This window comes from Sander vitreus, chromosome 2 (genome assembly GCF_031162955.1).
Source record: "Sander vitreus isolate 19-12246 chromosome 2, sanVit1, whole genome shotgun sequence".
NCBI classification, from domain to species: Eukaryota; Metazoa; Chordata; class Actinopteri; order Perciformes; family Percidae; genus Sander; species Sander vitreus.
Genome location: NC_135856.1, coordinates 16,266,190 through 16,286,958, shown reverse-complemented (window position 1 = coordinate 16,286,958; position 20,769 = coordinate 16,266,190). Strand labels below are relative to the sequence as shown.

General features: G+C 39.9%; 1 protein-coding gene across 1 annotated transcript in view; it reads right to left on the bottom strand.

Moving 5' to 3' along the window:
* Nucleotides 1-20,769, bottom strand: part of usp43a (ubiquitin specific peptidase 43a) — a 111,116-nt gene that overhangs the window by 48,387 nt on the left and 41,960 nt on the right. Inside the window, exons 3-4 of the mRNA XM_078280253.1 lie at nucleotides 15,117-15,220; nucleotides 4,309-4,401 (exon numbers count right to left, since the gene is read on the bottom strand). Of these exons, the coding sequence (XP_078136379.1) occupies nucleotides 4,309-4,401; nucleotides 15,117-15,220 (197 nt within the window). The remainder of the gene's footprint in view (nucleotides 1-4,308; nucleotides 4,402-15,116; nucleotides 15,221-20,769) is intronic.

Genomic DNA, 20,769 nt, shown 5'->3' with positions numbered 1-20,769 from the left:
TAATCACTGACACCTCCACTTCCTGTTTCCCATCATGCATTATTTAGGTAAGTAATGTGTTAGCAGTGGGGTGGCTGACAGGGCAGACGGCGGAGGATCTGAGCAGATGTTTGTGTTAGATGCTCCGAGATGAGATACCGAGATGTGCAAGAAACGGGATGAGAGGTGTGGGATGACACTTGTGAGGAAAAAGAATTGGAGATGTCATCTTGCAAAGCAGATTTTTTGCATCCTCCCAGCCCCCTGCTGGGTTGGAGCCTGATAGTCTCTATTAAACAGCAACCTCTCACATGTTCCCAGATGCACCAAGAGTGCACGGTGCTCTACAGGTTTGAAATATTCCAATTAGGCTTGAAAAACAATGTTAGAATGTTCACATTGTTTACAGATAACAACAAACCTTGTGTTTCTATCATTTATGTATGTTTTAGATCAATTATTAGACTACATATCATGTGTACCTCACATTTCTGCCATCTGTTATCCTGAGCATTCTGTTTCTGTTGCAATGTTTGTACTAGGATGTACTATTAAAGACGTTGAACTTGCTGAAATAATTAATCCCTCAGAGTCAACAAGTGCAGTATTTAATAATAATTGTCATAATTTTGTGGTAATGAGAGCTGATTTGAAAAGTCTGTGTTCAGGTGCTAATTGGAAACTACAGTATTGCATTTTTCGAAAATCTTCTTCTTTCTTGCATTACAATGGTTGCTGTTAGGCCATTCAAATCTTGCAATAATACACCAGTATTAGAGCTTTTAAAAGAGTACTTCACCAATTTAGCATTGCGCTTCTAAAACATTCTTACTCAACATGTACAGTTTTTTTTTAAAGTTACATTGTGTAAGAATTTCTCCCATCTAGCGGTGAAATTATATATGACAACCAACTGAATATTACTTTCTAGCCCCTCTCATTCCGAGCGCGTTTTAACTCCTACAGTGGCCATATGCCAAGATTAACATGGTTTCCAGTACGAGTATCAGTGCTATTGTTATTCTGTATATTGTACGAGATTAATAGTGTAAGGCAATGTTTACAGCGTAGGCTACATATTTTTCTCCGTGAGCAGAGTCAGAGATCAGTTGATGCTATGGAGGTGCGAGGGAAAGCTAAAGGAAGAGGGAAAGGTAAAGGTAAAGAAAAACCTAAAGACAGAGCCGGTGGCAGTGGATCGGTGAGACCTCCTAGGCAAAGAAAAACTAAAGAGACACTCCAAAGATGACGAGGAGAGAGTGGAAGCCCTTCAAAGACAAAGGAGAGACGCAACGGAGGTTTGTGTTTAAAGAAACACTATGCAACTTTTCCCGCTTCGGTGCCCCTACAGGTTGTCTCATTGTTCATTAGCTGCAGCTAAAAGTAACATAGTGTTGCTTTAATATATTTCTCTGAGCAGTATAAACAATGTCAATGAAACCAAAATTAGCTCTTATTATCTCCATTGTTTACACCATAGACTGTACTGTATAATATTAATGGACAATGCATCCGGTTTGGCGAAGTGCTGCAAATGCGGAAGTGCCTCAAACCTGCTTTCTATCTGAATTCCAGCAGGGGGAGACACATGCAGTTGCTAAAGGAGGTCGGTTTCTGTAGAAGTTTATAAGAAATTGACCCACTTCTCACTTGATTTATTACCTCAGTAAACATTTTCATAATGAGTTTATGGTCTCAATCGCTGCTAGTTTTAAGTCTTCTGCAATACAGAATGATGTTCATTTTTTTAATTATGGTCTGGTTGATTTTAAAATAGGCGATAAAGCAGGGGGTATTTTAAGGCGTGGAATTTACACAAATAGGCTGAATTACCTGTCGAGAACAAACTTTGGCGTCCCTTTTAAAATCCTTGCTCCTCTTTCCATCTTGGAAAAGCCACTCCAATATTAACTTTGGTCTTGTTGCTTTGCCTGTCGCTTTGTCGTTTTAATTCTCTTTTTCGCTTCCTTGGCGACTCCGTTTCATGTCCTCGAGAATAGGTGTGATCATCCATCTTCAACAGGCTTTCAAATCTGCCGGCAGTCGCGAGTAATCTCCCCCTGGCATTCGTCACGGTGCCACTGCGTGTAAAAGCGCGAAAGGCGGAGCTTGAATTTCCAGGCATGTATTTTAAAGATGGAGCAACATGGCTCTTTTGAGCGACTCGCTCATATGTATTCTGAATGGCAGATTCTACGCTTACAAGAATACTTTGATTAGTTGGTGGAAGTAATTACACATGAATGAGCACATATTTGTGAAAGAACAAAGGGGTTTTTGTTAAGAATCAACTCAAAACATGATGTACACAATGTAGCTTTAAATAATCTAGATTTATGCAGCAAAGCCAGATCATCTTTTTTATTCCATGCTTTCTTCTTCCTTGTCAAAACCTGCCGTCAATATTACCCACAATGCAACTGTTGGAGCAAATAAATGAGAAAAAGAATTATGCTAAGACTGACTGTGCAAGGTTAGATCAGGAGAAAACACTCAGAGATACTGTCATCCTCCTCTTCTCTCTGCCATACCCGCATTATCTGCAGCACCCAGACGTCAATGCCCTGCTGTCAGCCAGCCCCTGCTGTGTCTCTGGGGGCCCTCAGACTTATCATGCATTCTGCTGTGATACTGCTGCAGCAGGACGATGCAATGAGGCCACTGTGTGTGTGTGTGTGTGTGTGTGTGTGTGTGTGTGTGTGTGTGTGTGTGTGTGTGTATGTGTGTGTCAGGTCAGTGTTGGGGGGCCAGCAGTGAGTCCAAACTAAACCTGAATGAATTTCCCTCTGAGCTGGGCTCAGGCAACTGCAGGCACAGACCACGCACTGTCAGAGAACTCACGCTGTAAAACTGAGTTTGGAGTTAGCTCTGTGGAAGCCATGCATAGAGGATGCAAAGCAGCAGCGTCTGCATGTTTGAAGATAGGAGGATTCACTGAATGTAGGCAAATTGTGAAAACGTGTGACTGGAATTTAACTTATATTTGTTGTTTTTCTTTCTGTTTAAGATGTCCTATGTATGACTGGACACATGGGCAGAGAGATCAATGGGATAAGATGAGAAAACCTGCAATGTTGTGGTTACCCGGTGTGCCCTCATTCAACTGGTTTTGAAGGCCCTGCACATCCATACAGGTTTTCAGTTATTCTGGCTGATTAGAACTCAGCTTAGCTTGAAGGTGGGCCAGAACTTTGATGGGAATTACTTGAGGTCAAAGGACTCCATTTAACAATAAGAATGATAAAGGTGTCATTTGTTTCACCCAAACAGGTGCAACAAAGTTAACAGGAGACTCAGGAAGATGTCAGTAAATTACAGTCTATACACACTCACACAGTCCTGAGAACAGGTCTAATCAGGAAACAAAATAAAATCACATTTGTGGGTGTGTAGGGCCTTTACCAGTAACAGATTGCTAATGCTTAAAGCTTTAGTGCGTAACTTTTTGATATTAATAAACGTCCGTTACGTACAAGCCATTGCCAAATGAGTTGCTAAAAAGCTAATTAAGACTTTCAGCTCCACACAACACTCTCTGTATTTCTCAGTATGGCTATTTTCAGAAGACTGTGTCAACCGGTGACTTTCCCGCACAGAAACTCATGTGAAGATAATTACCTCTTCTGACGAGTCCATAATGTTTTTTTAATCCTCCGTATCCTCCTTGGTTAATAGCAACTGCGTGGAGGAGGGGTGGGGGCTGTGCGCGATCACAGAAGGCTTGTATCATGTGGACGCGCAGACCGTTTCGTTGTCATTACTTAGAATTCCTCATGGGGGTGACAGAAATTACACACTATAGCTTTAACGTACACTAGAGCCACAAAGTCTTATATTTATCATTCTCTTTTTCTTTGCATCTCTATTGTCAAAATCTAAAACAGCCATGTGTGCAGTCCTTCTTCTCTGTTTATTTATATGTCAAAGTCGTACTGTCTTACTGCCAGACCTTGCTGACATGCAGGATCTGGGACAGTTACAAATGGAAACAACACAGAAAGTGTTTGGTCAGGACTTTTGATGGCCATCATACATTTATCACTATGATATGACCATCATCAGTAGCCGGTGTGTAGAGAATATTTGTGTAAATGTGTGCCTACGCATGAGTTTGTGTAGTCATAGTTGTCATATTTTCTCTTAGAAATGTGTGCTTTTACAGTGTATCTGTTATGATTGATGTATTTTTCTAATTATCCATTGAGGCAAATTCTAAATTAATATATTCTGCTATATTAGGTCATCTAGATGATCATTTATCATTGATATCCAAAGTGTCAACTGAGTGTCTACATATATACTCTAACACTTGTGTGTGTTATACATCACCTGGTTTGTCGTAGGGGGATAGGCAGGGAGATACATAAAAATGGGTCGAAGGTGTTGCTCTGCTTAAGGCAATGAGGGCACGTCAGAGAAGACCTGGAGACAGAGAGAGAGGGAGCAATTTTAATCATTTTTGCTATACATGACCTCAGCTCACCATACAGTCTGGGTTTTGATATTCTTGAAAGAAATATTGCATCTTTCTTCCCAATTTAATCCTGCTTGACTCAATTTTTGTCCATTTTACCATCAAACGATACAGTCACAAAGCGAACATTCGACTAAGGTGCTTTGGAGAGGAAAGCTCTCTTAATTTAACAGAACTGTTGGCCAGATGGGTTGACTGATAGCGCCATCCCTACGTACATGCCAAATCCTCACATTTCCTCATAAGTATGGAGTAAATGTGCAGTAGAATTTGACTGTCTTATGTGCTGCATGCAGTTAAAACCCCCATAGTGGTTGAATGTGAATATTCCATGTGGACAGTGGTGAATACTAAGCACTGAATCAGGCCATCTGGACTCGATCTGCTGCTGAGAAAAGGGCAGCAAAGCAACTGAGGTGGGATGCTGTTCAGAATTTTAGCACAAAAATCACAGAGTTAGGCTGGTGAGATATTTCAGTAAATGAGGCTGTATCCTAAAGAACACACTGAGCTGGAGAGGAGAAAAATAGTACTATGGAGAGAGAGGAAAGCAGAGAGGAAAGGTAAAGGATGAAAGGTGGAGAGGATATTTAAAGGCAGAGAGGATAGTGAAGAGAAATGGGTAAGCTGAAAGGAACAAAGATGACTTGAGACTAAAATGAAGGGCAGCAGACACAGTGGAGGTTGGAAAGGCAGAGGGAACAAAAGTGGAGAGCAAAGAGACAGAAGATGAAGAGAAAGACAACAAAGTACAGGGCTCAGTGGGAGGACAGATTAAAAATGAACAGACAGTCGAGCAGGATATAGTACTCAGTGACCTCATAATGATCTCGAAACCAGGAAATTCCAACTTCCCAGTTCAAGTGGAACACAGCATGCGTGTTAAATACATATGTAGCTACAGGAGACAGTTACCTTAGCTTAGCTTAGCTTTGTTTTGTTTGGCTCTGTCCAAAGGTAAAATCCATCAGCACCTCCAAAGCTCATTACCACATTATATCTCCTTTTTAATTTGTATAAAAAACAATTGTAAAAAAAAAATTACAAAACAATTTGTCAGGCGATGCATTAGCTATTTCTTGGCCAGGTGCAGTAACTTTTACCTTTAGACAAAGCCAGGCAAGCTGTTTCCCTCCATTTTCAGTTGTTATGCTAAGCTAAGCTAATTGGCTGTTGACTCTAAGCTTTATATTAAAAGCACAAACATAATCAAGCACAAATGATCTTTTTTTATGTGACTCTTGGCAAGGAAGTGAATTAACACATTTCCCAAAATGTTGAAGTATTCCTTTAAGACATACATGTACAAAATGGCACAGTGCTAGTTAGGCTAACACGCTCTTTTTTGTTGCTCTATGACTTCTGTGGTAAGTGTAACTGAGTTTATCCTGTCAGCTATTAAGGTGTTACAGCTCTAACCTGTGTTTCATAAAGAGCCAAGTAACATCTCTGTGTTCTGGTCTCAAACATTTTACTGCAAATACTACCAGGAATTAGGGCTGGGTATCGTTAAAAAATATTCAATACCGGTACCTTGACTTTGATACCGGTTCCTAAACCTAATTTTTTGTTACCAATTTTATAAAACAAAAATAAATTACAACATTACACATTACGGCACAAATCTTTTTATTTATTTTTCAGCTCCTACTCCTGAGTTTTTCCTGCATGTCTCTGCGACATGCAACATTAGACAGCCAATCACAAACATTATTAGATCTTGGTAGAAGCATGCTGCATGTTTATTGGCTCACTGACTCTAGCCCTACCAGGAATCCCTCAAAAGATGATGTGATGGAAACAAGCAGTAGTCTGACACTGAAATAATAGCGTGGGAACGGATAAGCAAATACAATAAAATTCAGCTCTGACTGCAAATGCACATTAAGTTTCCAGTTACGCACATTCCTAGTGTGAGTAATGCTTTTATCTTAACAAACCATGAGTGAAAACAAGCCTCAAATAACCTGTTGTCCTTTCCAAAACCTGAGTGTAATATAACCTTTTCATATGGCAATCAAGTGAAAACACTATGGTTCCGTTTGTTCTTGAGTCACATAATCCTCCTCTCATAGTGTTGGAACATAATCCTTTCATTCACGTCATTTGGTGGCTGTGTTGCTTTCCGTGTACTCATTTTGAGCTGATTCAAACACATTACATTTTCTACTCAAACTATTTCTCTAAGGCAACTTGACAAACATGGGTGAGTTAGCCATTTGTCTCCATCCGAGAGAAACCTAATATCCTTTATAGGATAATAGGCTTTAAAAAAAACTTGAAACTGCAGATGCAGCATTTTTGAAAAAGCAAGTGTGGATATTGCTAATACGTTGCTGAATATAAGTTTTAAATGTGACTTCTGTTTTGCACCAAAAACTTGAAAAGCAGTTTTTTGATCCCTGCTGATTTTCATTTTTGCTGTTGTATGTATTTGATTTTTGAAGCAAAATTATTGCAATGTTATGTCTCTCTTAACACTCTTGACAGCTTTTAGAGTGTGTTCATGCACGTGTGTGTGTGTGTGTGTGTGTGTGTGTGTGTGTGTGTGTGTGTGTGTGTGTGTGTGCACTGCCAGATGCTCGTTTCATCTCCCAGTGTCTCACTAGGATTTCTGCCAGTTGAACTGTATCCAAATTTATGGAGATACAAACTTGTCAAATGTACAAATATGCTGGAAATAACAGTGAACAGTTTTCAAACTCCACATTTCCTTGCTGTCAGTGTTGTATCCATTGTGCCGTGGCAGCCAGTCGCAGGCTCGCTAATGATGCCAGTTTGTACTCGGAAAAGTGGAGTGACAGGCTGTATTCACACACACACACACACACACACACACACACACACACACACACACACACACACACACACACACACACACACACACACACACACACACACACACACACACACAATTCAAAACTCTTACACTGAAATGAAAACATATCTGCGTGCAGGAACATCCATACGCACAAAAAAAACACAGCATCACTGAAAAAGCTTGTATTGCAGCTGGGAGTGTTTCCAGTCTGTTGGAGAATATTAGGTAATATTCCTGCTGGTGTTTGTATGTGTCTGAGCAAGGGTTGTATTGTGTGTACAATGTTCAGGTGTCAAACCAAAAGATCACCAGTCTTTATACCTGGAACACAGCCTCCCGATCTCCCCTTCTCTGTAGCTCTTAGTTATGCGGTTATAGTTCTAGACTACCGGGGTACCTTCTTGGACACACTGAGCTTCTCTCTCCTCTGTATGTGTGTATTCGTGTCACAGAAATGCTTGTTACTAACATAGCTCCGGGGGGCTTATTCCCCGGAGTCCTTATGTTCTTTTTCCGCCCAGCATCATCATCTTGGATCATGATGGCACCTACATCATGGTGGCAGCTGTCGCCGTGGTGCTGCCCTACGCCCTGCTGTGCCCTATTACACCCTGCTACGCACTGCAATGCCCGGCTTCGACTTGCTATGTCCGGCCAACGCCCTGCCACGCCCTGTTACGCCCTGCTGTGCTCTACGACACCATGAACTATTAGAACTATTACAATATCTTTATTGTGACTATTAGTGCCATTGTTCATCATACCCCCAACTGGCACCGTCAGACACCGCCTACCAAGAGCCTGGGTCTGTCCGAGGTTTCTTCCTAAAAGGGAGTTTTTCCTTGCCACTTACGCATTCATGCATGCTCTTGGGGGAATCACTGGAATTGTTGGGTCCTCGTAAATTATAGAGTGTAGTCTAGACCTACTCTATCTGTAAAGTGTCCTGAGATAATTCCTGTTATGATTTGACACTATAAATAAAATTGAATTGAATTGAGTTGTACCAAATATACCCACAAACACGCGCATGCACAACACCAGCTGCTCTTTTTTATCATAAAGAAAGTTAGCTGCTCAGAATTCCTCCGATCTGTTCGGAGCTAAATAAATAACACTCCATCAGCAGCATCTCTCAACATTATGCAGTATCACGTTGCTCTTCATCCGAATCCGCGTGTATAGGTTTAAAATCATCCACCCTCCACCCACCTGAATAAATTATTTTCTCCGATTTAGAGACCCGGCTGGACATTTCACTGGCCTTCTACGGTCCCTGTAGGCTTCGTTGCTTTTTAAAATTATGTACTGTATTAATGTATGAGTGTTTTCTATAACAATTTACTTTAATGAGGCTGCTTGTAAATGTTAACATGCGCAAAGTAATATCACTGCAGCTCTATCGACGGACATTTAAGCAGCAAAACTAACTGTAGTTATAAACTTGACAGAGGACACAGCTTTAGCTTCTGAAATAATCAATGAAGTTAAGCTGATGTTTCTCGAGCGTCTCTCTGGGGACGCACTAACAAATGAAGCTGTCTGTCCGAAAGCAGCTCTGTTATGTTCACATTTTAGAGAATGTTAATATTTTTAATTGTGTATTTTTTCACCCACCCGCTATTAATCAGAATTTTAATTTTTTACGATCCGACCGACCCGATCTATAACGTTAGATTAACCACGGGGCCGCGGATATATAACTCTATTATTGCTCTCTCTCTCTCTCCCCATTTCGTCATGCCTCTTTGTTTACCTGTCACGGGTGAAAAGACTTCCGCAAAGGATACATCGGTGTATCCTCAATTATAGCTCCTCCAGGGAGCCTCCTCGATCCTCGCTCCTCGATGTGCATGTTAGGAAAAGGGACGTCCTTCAACATGGCGCACTGACAATAATTTCCGTGTCAGCTGGAGGATTGAGGAGTCAAGGAGAAATTTGGGAATTAGGAAAGGCCCATGGTGACAGGAATGACCTGATGTTCGCTGCTCGAAATAGAAAGTATTTGACAGCTTACAGAAACATATTTACAACCACCTGTATTGGTATTTCTTTCAGTCAAAAGTCTGTGTGAAAATGCAGCTGCGAGTGCAAAATCTGACGGAATGGCAAGTTACAAGGGTGGTGAATAAACTGTGATGTCATGTGAGGCAATCGATATATAATTTGAGTTTACACACATAAACAAACAAAAGATGTAGTTACACCTTCTGATTCCATAAATTCACAGTTTAAAGACTCAACTTTGGTTACAGCTGTAATTTGTTTATCTGTTCCTGTTTTTTATTTTTCAGCTTTTATTTTCATCAAAAATCATTCTGGGCACAGCTTTGGTCCCACAGCAACCAAACTTAAATGTTCTTGTGAAAGAAATCTGATTGTTTATTAACTGCAGTCTTGACCTTATTTAAGGTGTAAACAGTGTCAGCTGACTGCTCGGCTGACAGTAATGGATGGAGGCCTGGGCTCAGGTGGAGACTCACACCCAAACACAACACAACAGAGTTTGTTGCTGGTATTTAACCTGGAGTAAACAGAACTACAAAAAATATAGTAAAAAAGAAACTGAGGTTACTCAGCAAAACCTTTCCTCTCATAAAGAGTTTCATTTTATTTGTTGTAAACTTACAACTGTTGAAGACTTACGTTAAGATGCCAGTCAGACTCCCCTGCAGTAAAAATTACTCCACACAATTCAGTCTCTAAAAAGCAAAGGTCAAGAATATCATGACACCTTTTTTTTTTTGTTACGGACGAATCATCACTGCACATTCATGAGTCAGCTTAAGGCATCAGATGCAAAAGTACTCATCATAACCACCAGAGGGTTTTACAAGTTTTGATCAATTTTATCAATACAGATTTGATGCAGTGATTATTGGGTAAATAAAAAGAGACAAAGGGGGACTTGCATTATTTGTAAAATAAAGAAATTACGAACCTGTAGCTGCTCTGAGCCTTTAGTTAATATGACAAGCATCTAAACAAATCACGCTTGTTTGGGCAACCTAAGTCTCAAATGTGCCAGCTGGTAGGAGCCACATCACCTAAACAAAACCACAGCAAACTTAGAGCTGCATTATACAGTATATCATAGTTGTCTATAGGCCAGTGCTGCTCCAGGGACTCAAAGGGAGAGAGTCAGTCATGTGTCACTGGCTGTGGATTGGAGGGCACTCATCTCTCTTAACTCTTTTACTTTTTAAAATGCCAATCTTTTGGGCAAAAGCTTCTTTAACCTTGACATAAGCCAATGATATGAATGACAAACAACTTTTCAAGTTACCACACTCATTCTCTCTCTCTCTCTCTCACACACAGACGCACGCACGCACACATCTACGCATCCACGCACGCTCTTGGTAAGCTTTTGGATCTTTGGGTACTGCAGCTCAGGGCTAATGTGGCTCACACCTGTACATTGCTTCAATGAAAACATTGTATTTATCGCTAAGCAACGGAAAGCTACAATAGCAGCACATTTGAAAAGCTGGAACCATAAATGTGTTTGGTAAAATGCCTTGCTTGAAAAATGATTAATTCTCTAAATGGGACGAATGGATGAATCAAATTAATACTTAATAATTGACTGATCATATCAGCTCTAAATTGTCATCTCAATTCTAAGAAGGAAAAATCCCTAAATGTTTGCCTTACTTATGTGGCCTCACCCTGCATTCAATCACAAATCTGACTACATGTTCAGGACCAGAGTGAAATGTAATTGTACAATTGTGCAATTGTCATGTGATGTGGTGTATTTTAAATGATCAATTCCAAAGGTCATTGTAGGCTCCAGTGGTTCAGGTATGTACGTGCTGGTGTGGGTACATACTGTATAACTCAGAGTGAGGTGGCAAATGACTGGGCAGATCACTTTTGTTTTTGCAAAACAAACGGGAAAAAAAGAGATCAAATAATTACTTTCATTTCATAATGCCCTGCAGTAACTGGTTAGCACCCACTTTAAGTGTGGTAATAGAGGAAGCTGGGTGGTATCAGCGGGAGGGAGAGTGGTGCGTGAGGCTGGGCTCGGAAAAAGCACTGTGGGCGGGGAAAGCGTCAAAATCAAAGTAAGGAAGGTCAACGTCTGGCCATATTCTCAGCAGCAACTCAGATGTGTAGTGTGGAACGACTACACGGATGCCTCAGAGAGGTCAGCGCGAGCACATCGTAACCTGTGTGAAAATTGGAGCCCCTGGGGACCATCTTTAAAGATGAGAGGAAGTTTGCACTCTTTTATGAAGCGTTGAGTCTTCAAAGGATTTGGCATAAATAGATTTAATTGGTGGAGAGAACTTCTCATACTGGACAGCTATCAGTTTACTTTGTTGCATAAGTGGCTCTTAAAAGGTTTTGCATTAATTGTTCATGGCTCTTCGCTCAACTTTTCAGAGACTGAGAAAAACAATGAGATTTGTTCACTTGCATGTTTTTTTTTCAGTTTCCTCTGTTTCAATTGCTCTGTAAACCTGGAAATCATAAAAACTGGAGTTTGTATCTAACAACATTTATTATTCAAACTGTTCGATATCCAAAACATTTTCACATTAAATTTGCAACCATATAAAAGCCACTGTGATAGGACAAAGAATTCTCAACTATCTTGTTTGTCAAGAAGGAGATAGAGGCCGGGGCTTTCCGCATGTCTCCCAGGCCATTAAAAATAGATGCCACAAACTGAGAGTGACAGACAGAGGAGGAGGGAGGGCGGGAGGGGGGGGGGGGGAGACTTTGACAAAGACTCATTTAAACACCGCAGCACAACAGAGTGACTTGAGCACTGACTCCCACATCGGCAGCCCAAACCACAAGACAGCCCCGGCTCTAATCGCAAACATTTATTCAGATCAGACAACTCCACTGAATGCCTCTGAGGAGCATCTCTGTGAGATATAAAAAGAATCAGGAAGGAAGAAGAGGGAAGAAAGCGAGGTCAACCAAGTGAATGTGACAGAAAGGAGGGAAGGCCAGAGAGAGTAACAGATAGAGACGGAGACAGACAAAAATAAGACGCTGCGAAATTGAGAGGGAGTGATTGCTCTTTTGTTAGTGTGCATTTAGATCCAAAGAGACTCCGGTTCCCCAGCGATTAAAGAAAGTAAGTAGGAGCAGAGGAGTGAAAAAGGAGAGTAGATGAAGTAATAAGTCTCCTAACTCAGACTGAGACACAGTAATGTGATGAGAATTCAAATGGATATAAAGCATATTTACATTGAAGGCCTGATGAAACCCATAGAAGAAAACAAATTACAAACCATCCGGGTATCTTGGTCTATTATTTATTAAATGAGAGTGAGGGGATAATACTGCCTCAGAGTTTAGAAATGGATCTACACTCAGTGGTTTCAATTAGAGCATAACTTGTGTATGTGATGTGGTTTGAAGCAGAGCAGCCAGCACTTCATTAAGGTCTTGGAGGGAGAAAGTAATAAGTTCAATTTTTATTTTTATTTATTTTATGAAGAAGTATATGAAGAAGATAGCCAATCTAGGCTGTAAGATAACTGTTAATTGAGGAGTGCTTCATTTATTCACTAATGGTGTTTTTCCATTACATGGTACCTGCTCGACTGTACTCGCCTTTTTAGTTTTTTCCATTATGAAAAAAAGTACCTGGTACCTGCTAACTGGTACTTTTTTTAGTATCACCTCCGTCGAAGTTCCAAGCGAGCTGAGGCGATACCAAAAGGTGACGTGAAAACCTGCAGACTGATTGGTCAGAGAGAATCACTACGTCATAATTGCTAGCGACAGACAGGGGTGCCCTGAACAAACCCGCCATTTTTAAATAGTTTAGCCAGCATTTTTCTTTTTTTTTTGCTATAGCACGGCAGGTTATGATACAGGATGATATAAAATAATTACAATGTTTAAAGAGATTTGTTCACTATTTTTAAACAAACGACTACATTACACTCGTGATACAGCAAGCTTAAAGTTTTAGACTTCATCAGGACTTATCAATAATATGTCTTAAATAATCCTTGTGGTGAAAATTGACAGTTGCAGCAGCAAGTAACAGCAAAACAAAGATGATGTAAACCGGAGCAGTTCACACAATACAGTAACGTGAGCTATATAAATTAGCTGGATACATGGTTAAACGTAATTTGCTCTTACCAGTGTATCGCAGTGTGTATTTTGTCCATAGCAAATCCCCGCCAATCGGTCCCAAAACATCCCAGTTAGAGAGTAAACGCAGTAAACATATTCTTTGTAAATCATTCCCCGAAAGAACCAAGCAGGCCTGCCTTGTTGCACGATCCAAATTTTCCTTAAAACTTAAAAGGTTCCAGTTAATGTTGCTCGATCCGACTGGAGTTTAAAGTTAAATCAAAGAAAGCGTAAAGTTGGGGACATCCGGCGGCATCTGAACTATCCCGTAAATGAACAGTGGTCGATATAGACTATTGTTACACAGCTAAGCTAAAATGGGCTCATAGAACAAAGGAACACAGTTAGTCGTGTTGTAGTTCAGGTTTTAAAAAGTTACAAAAAAGATGTGTTTGTCTTTCAAATAGTGTCTTTCAGCGTGTGGTTTGCAGCTCTTGTGTAAAATTACTGTGTAATCAGCGTACATAAACACCCCTAAAAAAGACTTCCCTACTATTGCCAAATGAGTTATTTCAAATAATCTGATTGTCCAATCGCAACATTAAAGTCTGAAATGAAACAAGCCTTTCTCCTTATTTACCATTTTATATCACAGTTATATTGTTCAGGAATCAAGTGGAAAGCGGTGATGTAAATGCTTTCCACTTGTACACAGCCAAGTGTGTCGACCAGGTTACTGAAAGGTCTTGAGTCAATTCCATTTGAGGGTGTATTAAATCAGTTGGACTTTCCTCTATAAGTGAAGCAAAGAGGGACAGAAGGCAGCACAAAAGATGGATCCCCTGAATCCTTCACAGGTCTGTCTGACTTATTTTCTCAAGATACTGATTCTTATCCAGAGAGGAGAAAAAATATTCTCACCTGTGCTGAATACCTATTCTCTTTAATGGTATGTATTGCACTCTAAACACAACCTCAGGACATTAGATATAGTGCCTGGTGGGATCCAGCCTGCCTACTGCATAATTGATAAGGAACTTAAGATAGAAAGTCCTCGTCCTACTTCTTACTAAGAGCTTGGAGTTATAGACTTTTGACTGAAGTTTTGTCCTTTTTTTTGGTCACATTTTATATATCAGGATAAACCCCTTGAGGTCCCATAACAAATACTCACAAGAATAACAGGAACAAAAAAGAGCTACAACCTCAGGATAGACTCTATAATAAGAAGGAATTATGAAACTATAGAGTAGTAGTAGAGTGATAGCATTACTTAAAACACATGCGATTTGTTTTAATGTTGCAAGTTGCTCAAACTCGGAAACTCGTTCTCCCAAAGTCTTTAATGAACCCTTAATATTGCACAAAGTGTTATGAATGGGATTCACATTTGAGTTGGCATGTCAGTCTAATCTTGTGGATGGCATCCCATAAAGTTTGTTGGGAAATCTGGCCTTACTCCATAGTCTAGTGTTCAGAGTAAATTATCGCCTCGTTTCAATTAACTACGATGAAACTTTAAAGTTTCTTCTAGACTAGTTCTTGGTCATTTACGCAAGACAGAATGAAAAGTATAGACAATGTAGATACAGAATCTACTTGACCAGACTTGATCTCACACAGTCACACTGCAGCTATTTCTAAATAGTTACAGAGACTAAAAAGCACTGGATTTGACATTATCTTGAACTTAAAGGCCAACAAACAGGGAACAATCAGCCACGTTAGGAGTAAAACAAAGCTTTTGGAATATCTGAGCATGCGGCTCATGTCTACGCTTCTCACTTGTACTGAGCCTGGAAGTGTTCCTGGACAAAACTATGTCGATCTCGAGGCTGTTGTGTGCTGGTTGAACTGGGACTGGAAGGATCCTCCAGTGAACTGGGTCCCTGCAGACAAGACAGCGAAAGAGGGACAGAAAGGAGACAAATAATCACTTTAGTGGACATGGTATATATATATATATATATATATATATATATATATATATATATATATTTATATTTATTTGAGAACATTCTTTGTAGGCAGATGGCAAAAATACAAATACACATCATCATCATCATCATCATTATCTTCAGAATAATATTAAGACACTTTGAATACTACTTTCCCACATCCCGTCTAATAAATAGCTTAGGAAACAGTAGGAAAGACTTTCTTTTACCATCTGTATTTACCCATTTGCCCAAATGAATATCAGGCATTAGATATATGGCAAAAGATAATTTTGTTGCACAGGAAGAGATAATGCAAAACTCTCTTTAACAGACGCCAACAAGCACTCGTGTATAATAGCTTTAACCAGACGTAATTGCAGCTATGGACAGAAGGGAGATGAAAGAATATAACTCAACCACTTGGACTTTGCCCTTTGCCTGCAGTATTTAGAGACAGTATGCTTTACAAAAAGTGAAATCCGAAATAATGAGGTGTGAGTCTTCTCAGCAATTTTGCTCACTAAAATGTGTTTCTCCGATAAACAACGAGATGATCCAAAAGACACATACAGATATATATGTGGAGGGAGAAACAAAGTGAGACAATTCAATTAAATAGGAAAAAGCTATGTGTTAAATGTTAGAGCAGGGGGGGGTATTTAATCTGTCAGGAAGAGAAGGAAAGTTTAAACAGTCAACAGAGATTACAGTCACAGAAGATCTCAACCAACTTTCAGTATGACGCCAATGTCTGCTGAATAAACTAAATGACTGTGATACCCTGCATGCTGTCAGACTCAGCAGGAGGGCAGAGAGACTTCAAAGATAAGTATAAGAATAAAAAAAAAATAAAGGCAATGAATAAATGATGGACAACTATGACTCTGAAGAAACAGAGCAACAGATTGCTAAATCTTTATCTTGTATAGTTGATATTGAAGCTGTCAGTGAACACAAGGTGGTAATGATTGATCTAACACACAGGCAGATACACACTAAAGCAGTTCAGTCGAGGTCTGCTGCTACATGAAGTTCTGCTGTGGAGTCACGCATCAGTCGCCAAATAAACAACAGTCAGGGGCGGAACTACCCAGTGTCAGAGGGGTATGCAGCAACAATTTTGGCGCCTTTCTCAAGTAATCTCAGCTGGAAACAGGATTTTCCATCTGGTAAATGATGGATTGTAGGATGGAACCATTTCAATCAAGCAAGCTAACACATAATATAAGATTGTATGTGCAGTACTACAGGGAAAAGAAACTTTAAAGGGAAATGGTGGCCAGATTACCTGGACGAACCACACTGCTTCTCTTGAGCCCATTGCTATACTACTTTGGAATATGAATGATATTTTGTAACTTGTTCTGTTTATTCAGGATGAGTTTATAAACTTCTAAGAAATCATTGTTTTACATACATACATACATACTAATTAGGGAACATAATATTCAGGCTCAAACTCTTGTATGGGACACATTAAGTAGCACAAGTCAGCGATACCATAGTCTAGTCTTCCCACTCTCTGGGGAAATGAGACTTTCTGCGCTGGTCTTGCATGGTGTACTCCGAAATAATGACAATCCAACTTTGATGAAGCTTTGCTATTGTTCAAACAAAATCCAATCACTGCTGCTTTCACTTTGAACAATGAGCTACTTTTTAGCATCTCTGAAAACTCAGCCATCTGTTTAAGTGATGAATCTTGACGTGGCCTTATGTAATAAATAACACTGAATTGTATACAAAACAGAAGGAGGTGCCTCTGTCTCAAAGGAATGTATCACTTGTAATGGACGGTTTAGAAGGCCTGTGTGAGCTATAGAGATTGGAAAAGGGATTCCTCAGCACCTGGGGACCATGCAGTGCAGCAGAGGTTATTTGAAGTTAACTTCAATTTCCATTTTGTGAGTGGCCGGGTTGGCTCAGTTGGTAGAGCAGGCGCACATATGTAGAGGTGTATGCCTCGACGCAGGAGGTCCAGGGTTAGAGTCCGACCTGAGACGATTTCCTGCATGTCATCCCCCTCTCTCTCCCTCCTTTCATATCTAGTTGGTTCTTTCCATTAAAGGCTGAAATGCCCCAAAAAATCTTTTAAAAAAAAAATTTCCATTTTGTGCTGGTAAGCATTTTACTCAGGGTGCAGAGAGCAGGGTGCCAAAATGAAAAAGGAGAATTACCCAAAAGTTATTCTGCATTCATGCAGAGCTTCTGAATCTTGGATGGAGAAAATATGCTTTTGGGTTGTTTTCTTTTAATTCTCTGGCAATCACATATGGTTTTACAGCTCTATTGAACCATATTTTCACTGACTCAAATAACAGATGTATTTCATTCCTCTCTGCATAGATTTGTGAATAACGTGAAAAAAAAGTTATTTAAATAACAATGTGTATTGTTGTGTATACCATCTTTTATTTTTATATTGCGAGCCGAGCTGTGACCAATTCTCTTTCTCTCAATTTTGCCCTCTTGTCTCCATCTCCGCTCTTGAGAACAATGAAAAACAATCCTCAGACCCTCAGAGACAAACTGGGTTACAAACATCACCATGGAAACCCTGGCCACATTCCCCCAATCAACATATGGGAACAGGGAACTAAAAATAAAGAAAAAAGGGCTAATCACCAGAGCCATTCATGTTTGTCTGAAGCATTTGCCATAATGTCTCTTTGAAGCACCATGTCCAATGTGCATGAATGAGGACAATAAATACACTAACTCAACTTAAGTATTTTGAATTTACTAGTATCAATTATACAAATGAATGGATCATATTAAAATGTATAGGTAAGGTTCTAAGTACTATGACAACTCTTCTCATGAAAGCACAAGGACGAGAGCATGGCAGGTACTCTATACTCAATGGTTGGTGGTACGTTTGCAGAGATAATGGTGTTTGCATGAGCACATTGAATATGTTTCAGATATGAAAATGTATTGTCAGAGAGTTCAGCAGCGAGAATCTGAAATTGCCCTTACCTTTTCCTAAGATAACTTTTAAACCCTGCAGATACACACGAGATGCCACCGTAAAGTCTGATGTGTTCAATTTTAAATCTTACTGAGATGGCATAATGTTTAATGGAGTACATAGTGTTGTATTTCATTTATCTGCGCACTGAAAATACCTTTAGATTCAGCAATACCCGTAAGATTATGCATGGTTTATTTTGATCACTTAAGTAATGCTAACTTCCAATTTTGCATTCTTCCTCATATACATTTAATTGAGCTTAGGACACAAAGTGCCTGAAACAAAGAAGGTTGTTTGATGGTAAAAAGAGTAATATGAGTAAGAGCCAAAAACGTTGATACTTAATTCTCTTTAAATCAAAACCATCACTACGCTCTTGGGGCAGGTCATCAACCTCTTAGCCAGACCTGAGAACAGATAAACAGACGACTCCATTGAGCGAGAACGAGAGTAAGAAATAATGATAGAAAGACAGAAATGGCATGTGTGTATATCTAACAAAGACACATACTGTATATGTTAAACACACAGTGTATACACATAGTTAAAACACAGGGAGAGATAGAAAAAGCACTGAGCGTACTGTGCCTCTTTATTTAGCACCCAGGGAAAAATGAATACCCCCACAGCGTTGTTCCAGCTCAGCTATCATCTGCCAAATATAGATGCGGGGGTCGGCCGCAGCAATAACAAGTAAATACCAATATTCAGAAGGTGTTCAATTGTCACACTGGGTGTAATCCAAAAAAATCGGAATGCTAACAGATCTAGGCCACATTCAACCGCCTCCTGTTGCTTGGGGACAACATTAGTAGCGGAATCTACATATCGACATGGCCCCGGCATTGTAATTGATTTTTTAAGTTTTATTTAACGGCATGGGGAGTGCCAGAACTCCCCATGCTCCAGCTAAAATAGCTGTTTTTGCCTTGATCTCTTAATGACTGTAGTGCTGTAGTTCCATTTTGCCCATGCTTTTGTTTTTAGAGCAGGTTATTGTTTTGGCCCAAACACCCAGGTGTTGGTCGATTATAGCACAAATAACTGATCTACTATAGTAAGTGAGTCAAAAGCCTGGAGGTTTTGTAGCAATCGGATCTGGGATTTGGACACACATACCTTTGAGAATAAGAACAGAATTATTTGTCATGAGCCCTGATAGTAACTTTGCTACACTGAGCCTGTTTATATTATTGCTCCGGTGCTCTAAAAAACTAAAACTTTTTAGAGTTGGCAGCAAGGCCATTCCCAGAATATTGAACTAAAACAGTTTTTGCCGATTGCTTACACACTGAAATCAAAAGTAGTACACACTTATCAAAACCTTACACTCAAGGAGCAAAACATTGACCCAGATGTGCAACACTATAAGCACAATGTCAGCCTCACACTTTTTGCAAAACAATACAGTCATTTGCAAAACACTAAACACACTTGTATACATTAGACACATAAGTATATCATGATGTCACGTCCTTGCAATTCCAAAACACTGACTGTCAAATTACCACACCTATGAGCCAATCTGTGAAACACAGCCATCAGGTGCACAAACACGATTGCTTAATTGTAGACACACCAATCAGGTTTAAGCACTATAAAAATGCAGCAGGTGAGTGTAGTATTTTCTGTACTGTATTTTCAATTTCAACTTTTTTGTTTGGTTGTTGTTTGTTCTGTAATTGTAACCTGTACCGGATACAGTATTTTATGTTTGTCTGTTGGTTGCTGACCCAACAGTGTTATGCACACTACTGTAGTAGCATGAAAACTGGGACATGTTTTGTTGTGATTCTCCATGTTGACTGATTTGGGTGTATGGAGAGATATTATTTATATTTCCCCCAGTCTGCAGCATTGGTCTTGTGTAGTGTTTGGTGAACTTATTGTATATTTGCACTTTCTCTGTGTACTTACAGTACTCTAATCACTGAGAAGTAGAATTGCAAAAAGTGTTTTAGGTTAGCAACAGCAGTGTGTAACAAATAAACTTAGCACAAAAAGTAAGGACATTTGTGTTTGGTAGATTATTTCTTTGTGGTAACAATGCTTTTTGGCAATAAATCTTATACCGTTGGAAAGCCTGTTTAGTTGCCTTTCAAATGGTGCCCCATTTGTAAGGAACATGCATTTGTGAGATGAGCAGCAGTGCTAAGTATGTGGGTTGCGCCCATGAACATTTTTCAAAATCTTCTCTGCCAATGCCAAACAGCTTATTCTGCCATTGACTCGTTTGGTGTTTGGTGGATTGGATGATTGAAGTTTGAAGAAACAAGACATATTGGCAATTTAACAATTTATTCATTTCACAAACAGGAGCCTCAGTAGCGTGTGGAAGAACCATACACAGCCACAACAGCCTGGCACCTCCTTCTCATGCTGGTCACCAGCCTGGTCACACACTTTGACCCTACAATCCAACTGTCGTAGGCAGAATCTGGACTCATCATTGAACATAACGTTCCTCCACATGTTCAGGTTCCAGTGCACGTGTTGCCGACACCAGCGCAAACGGGCCTGACGG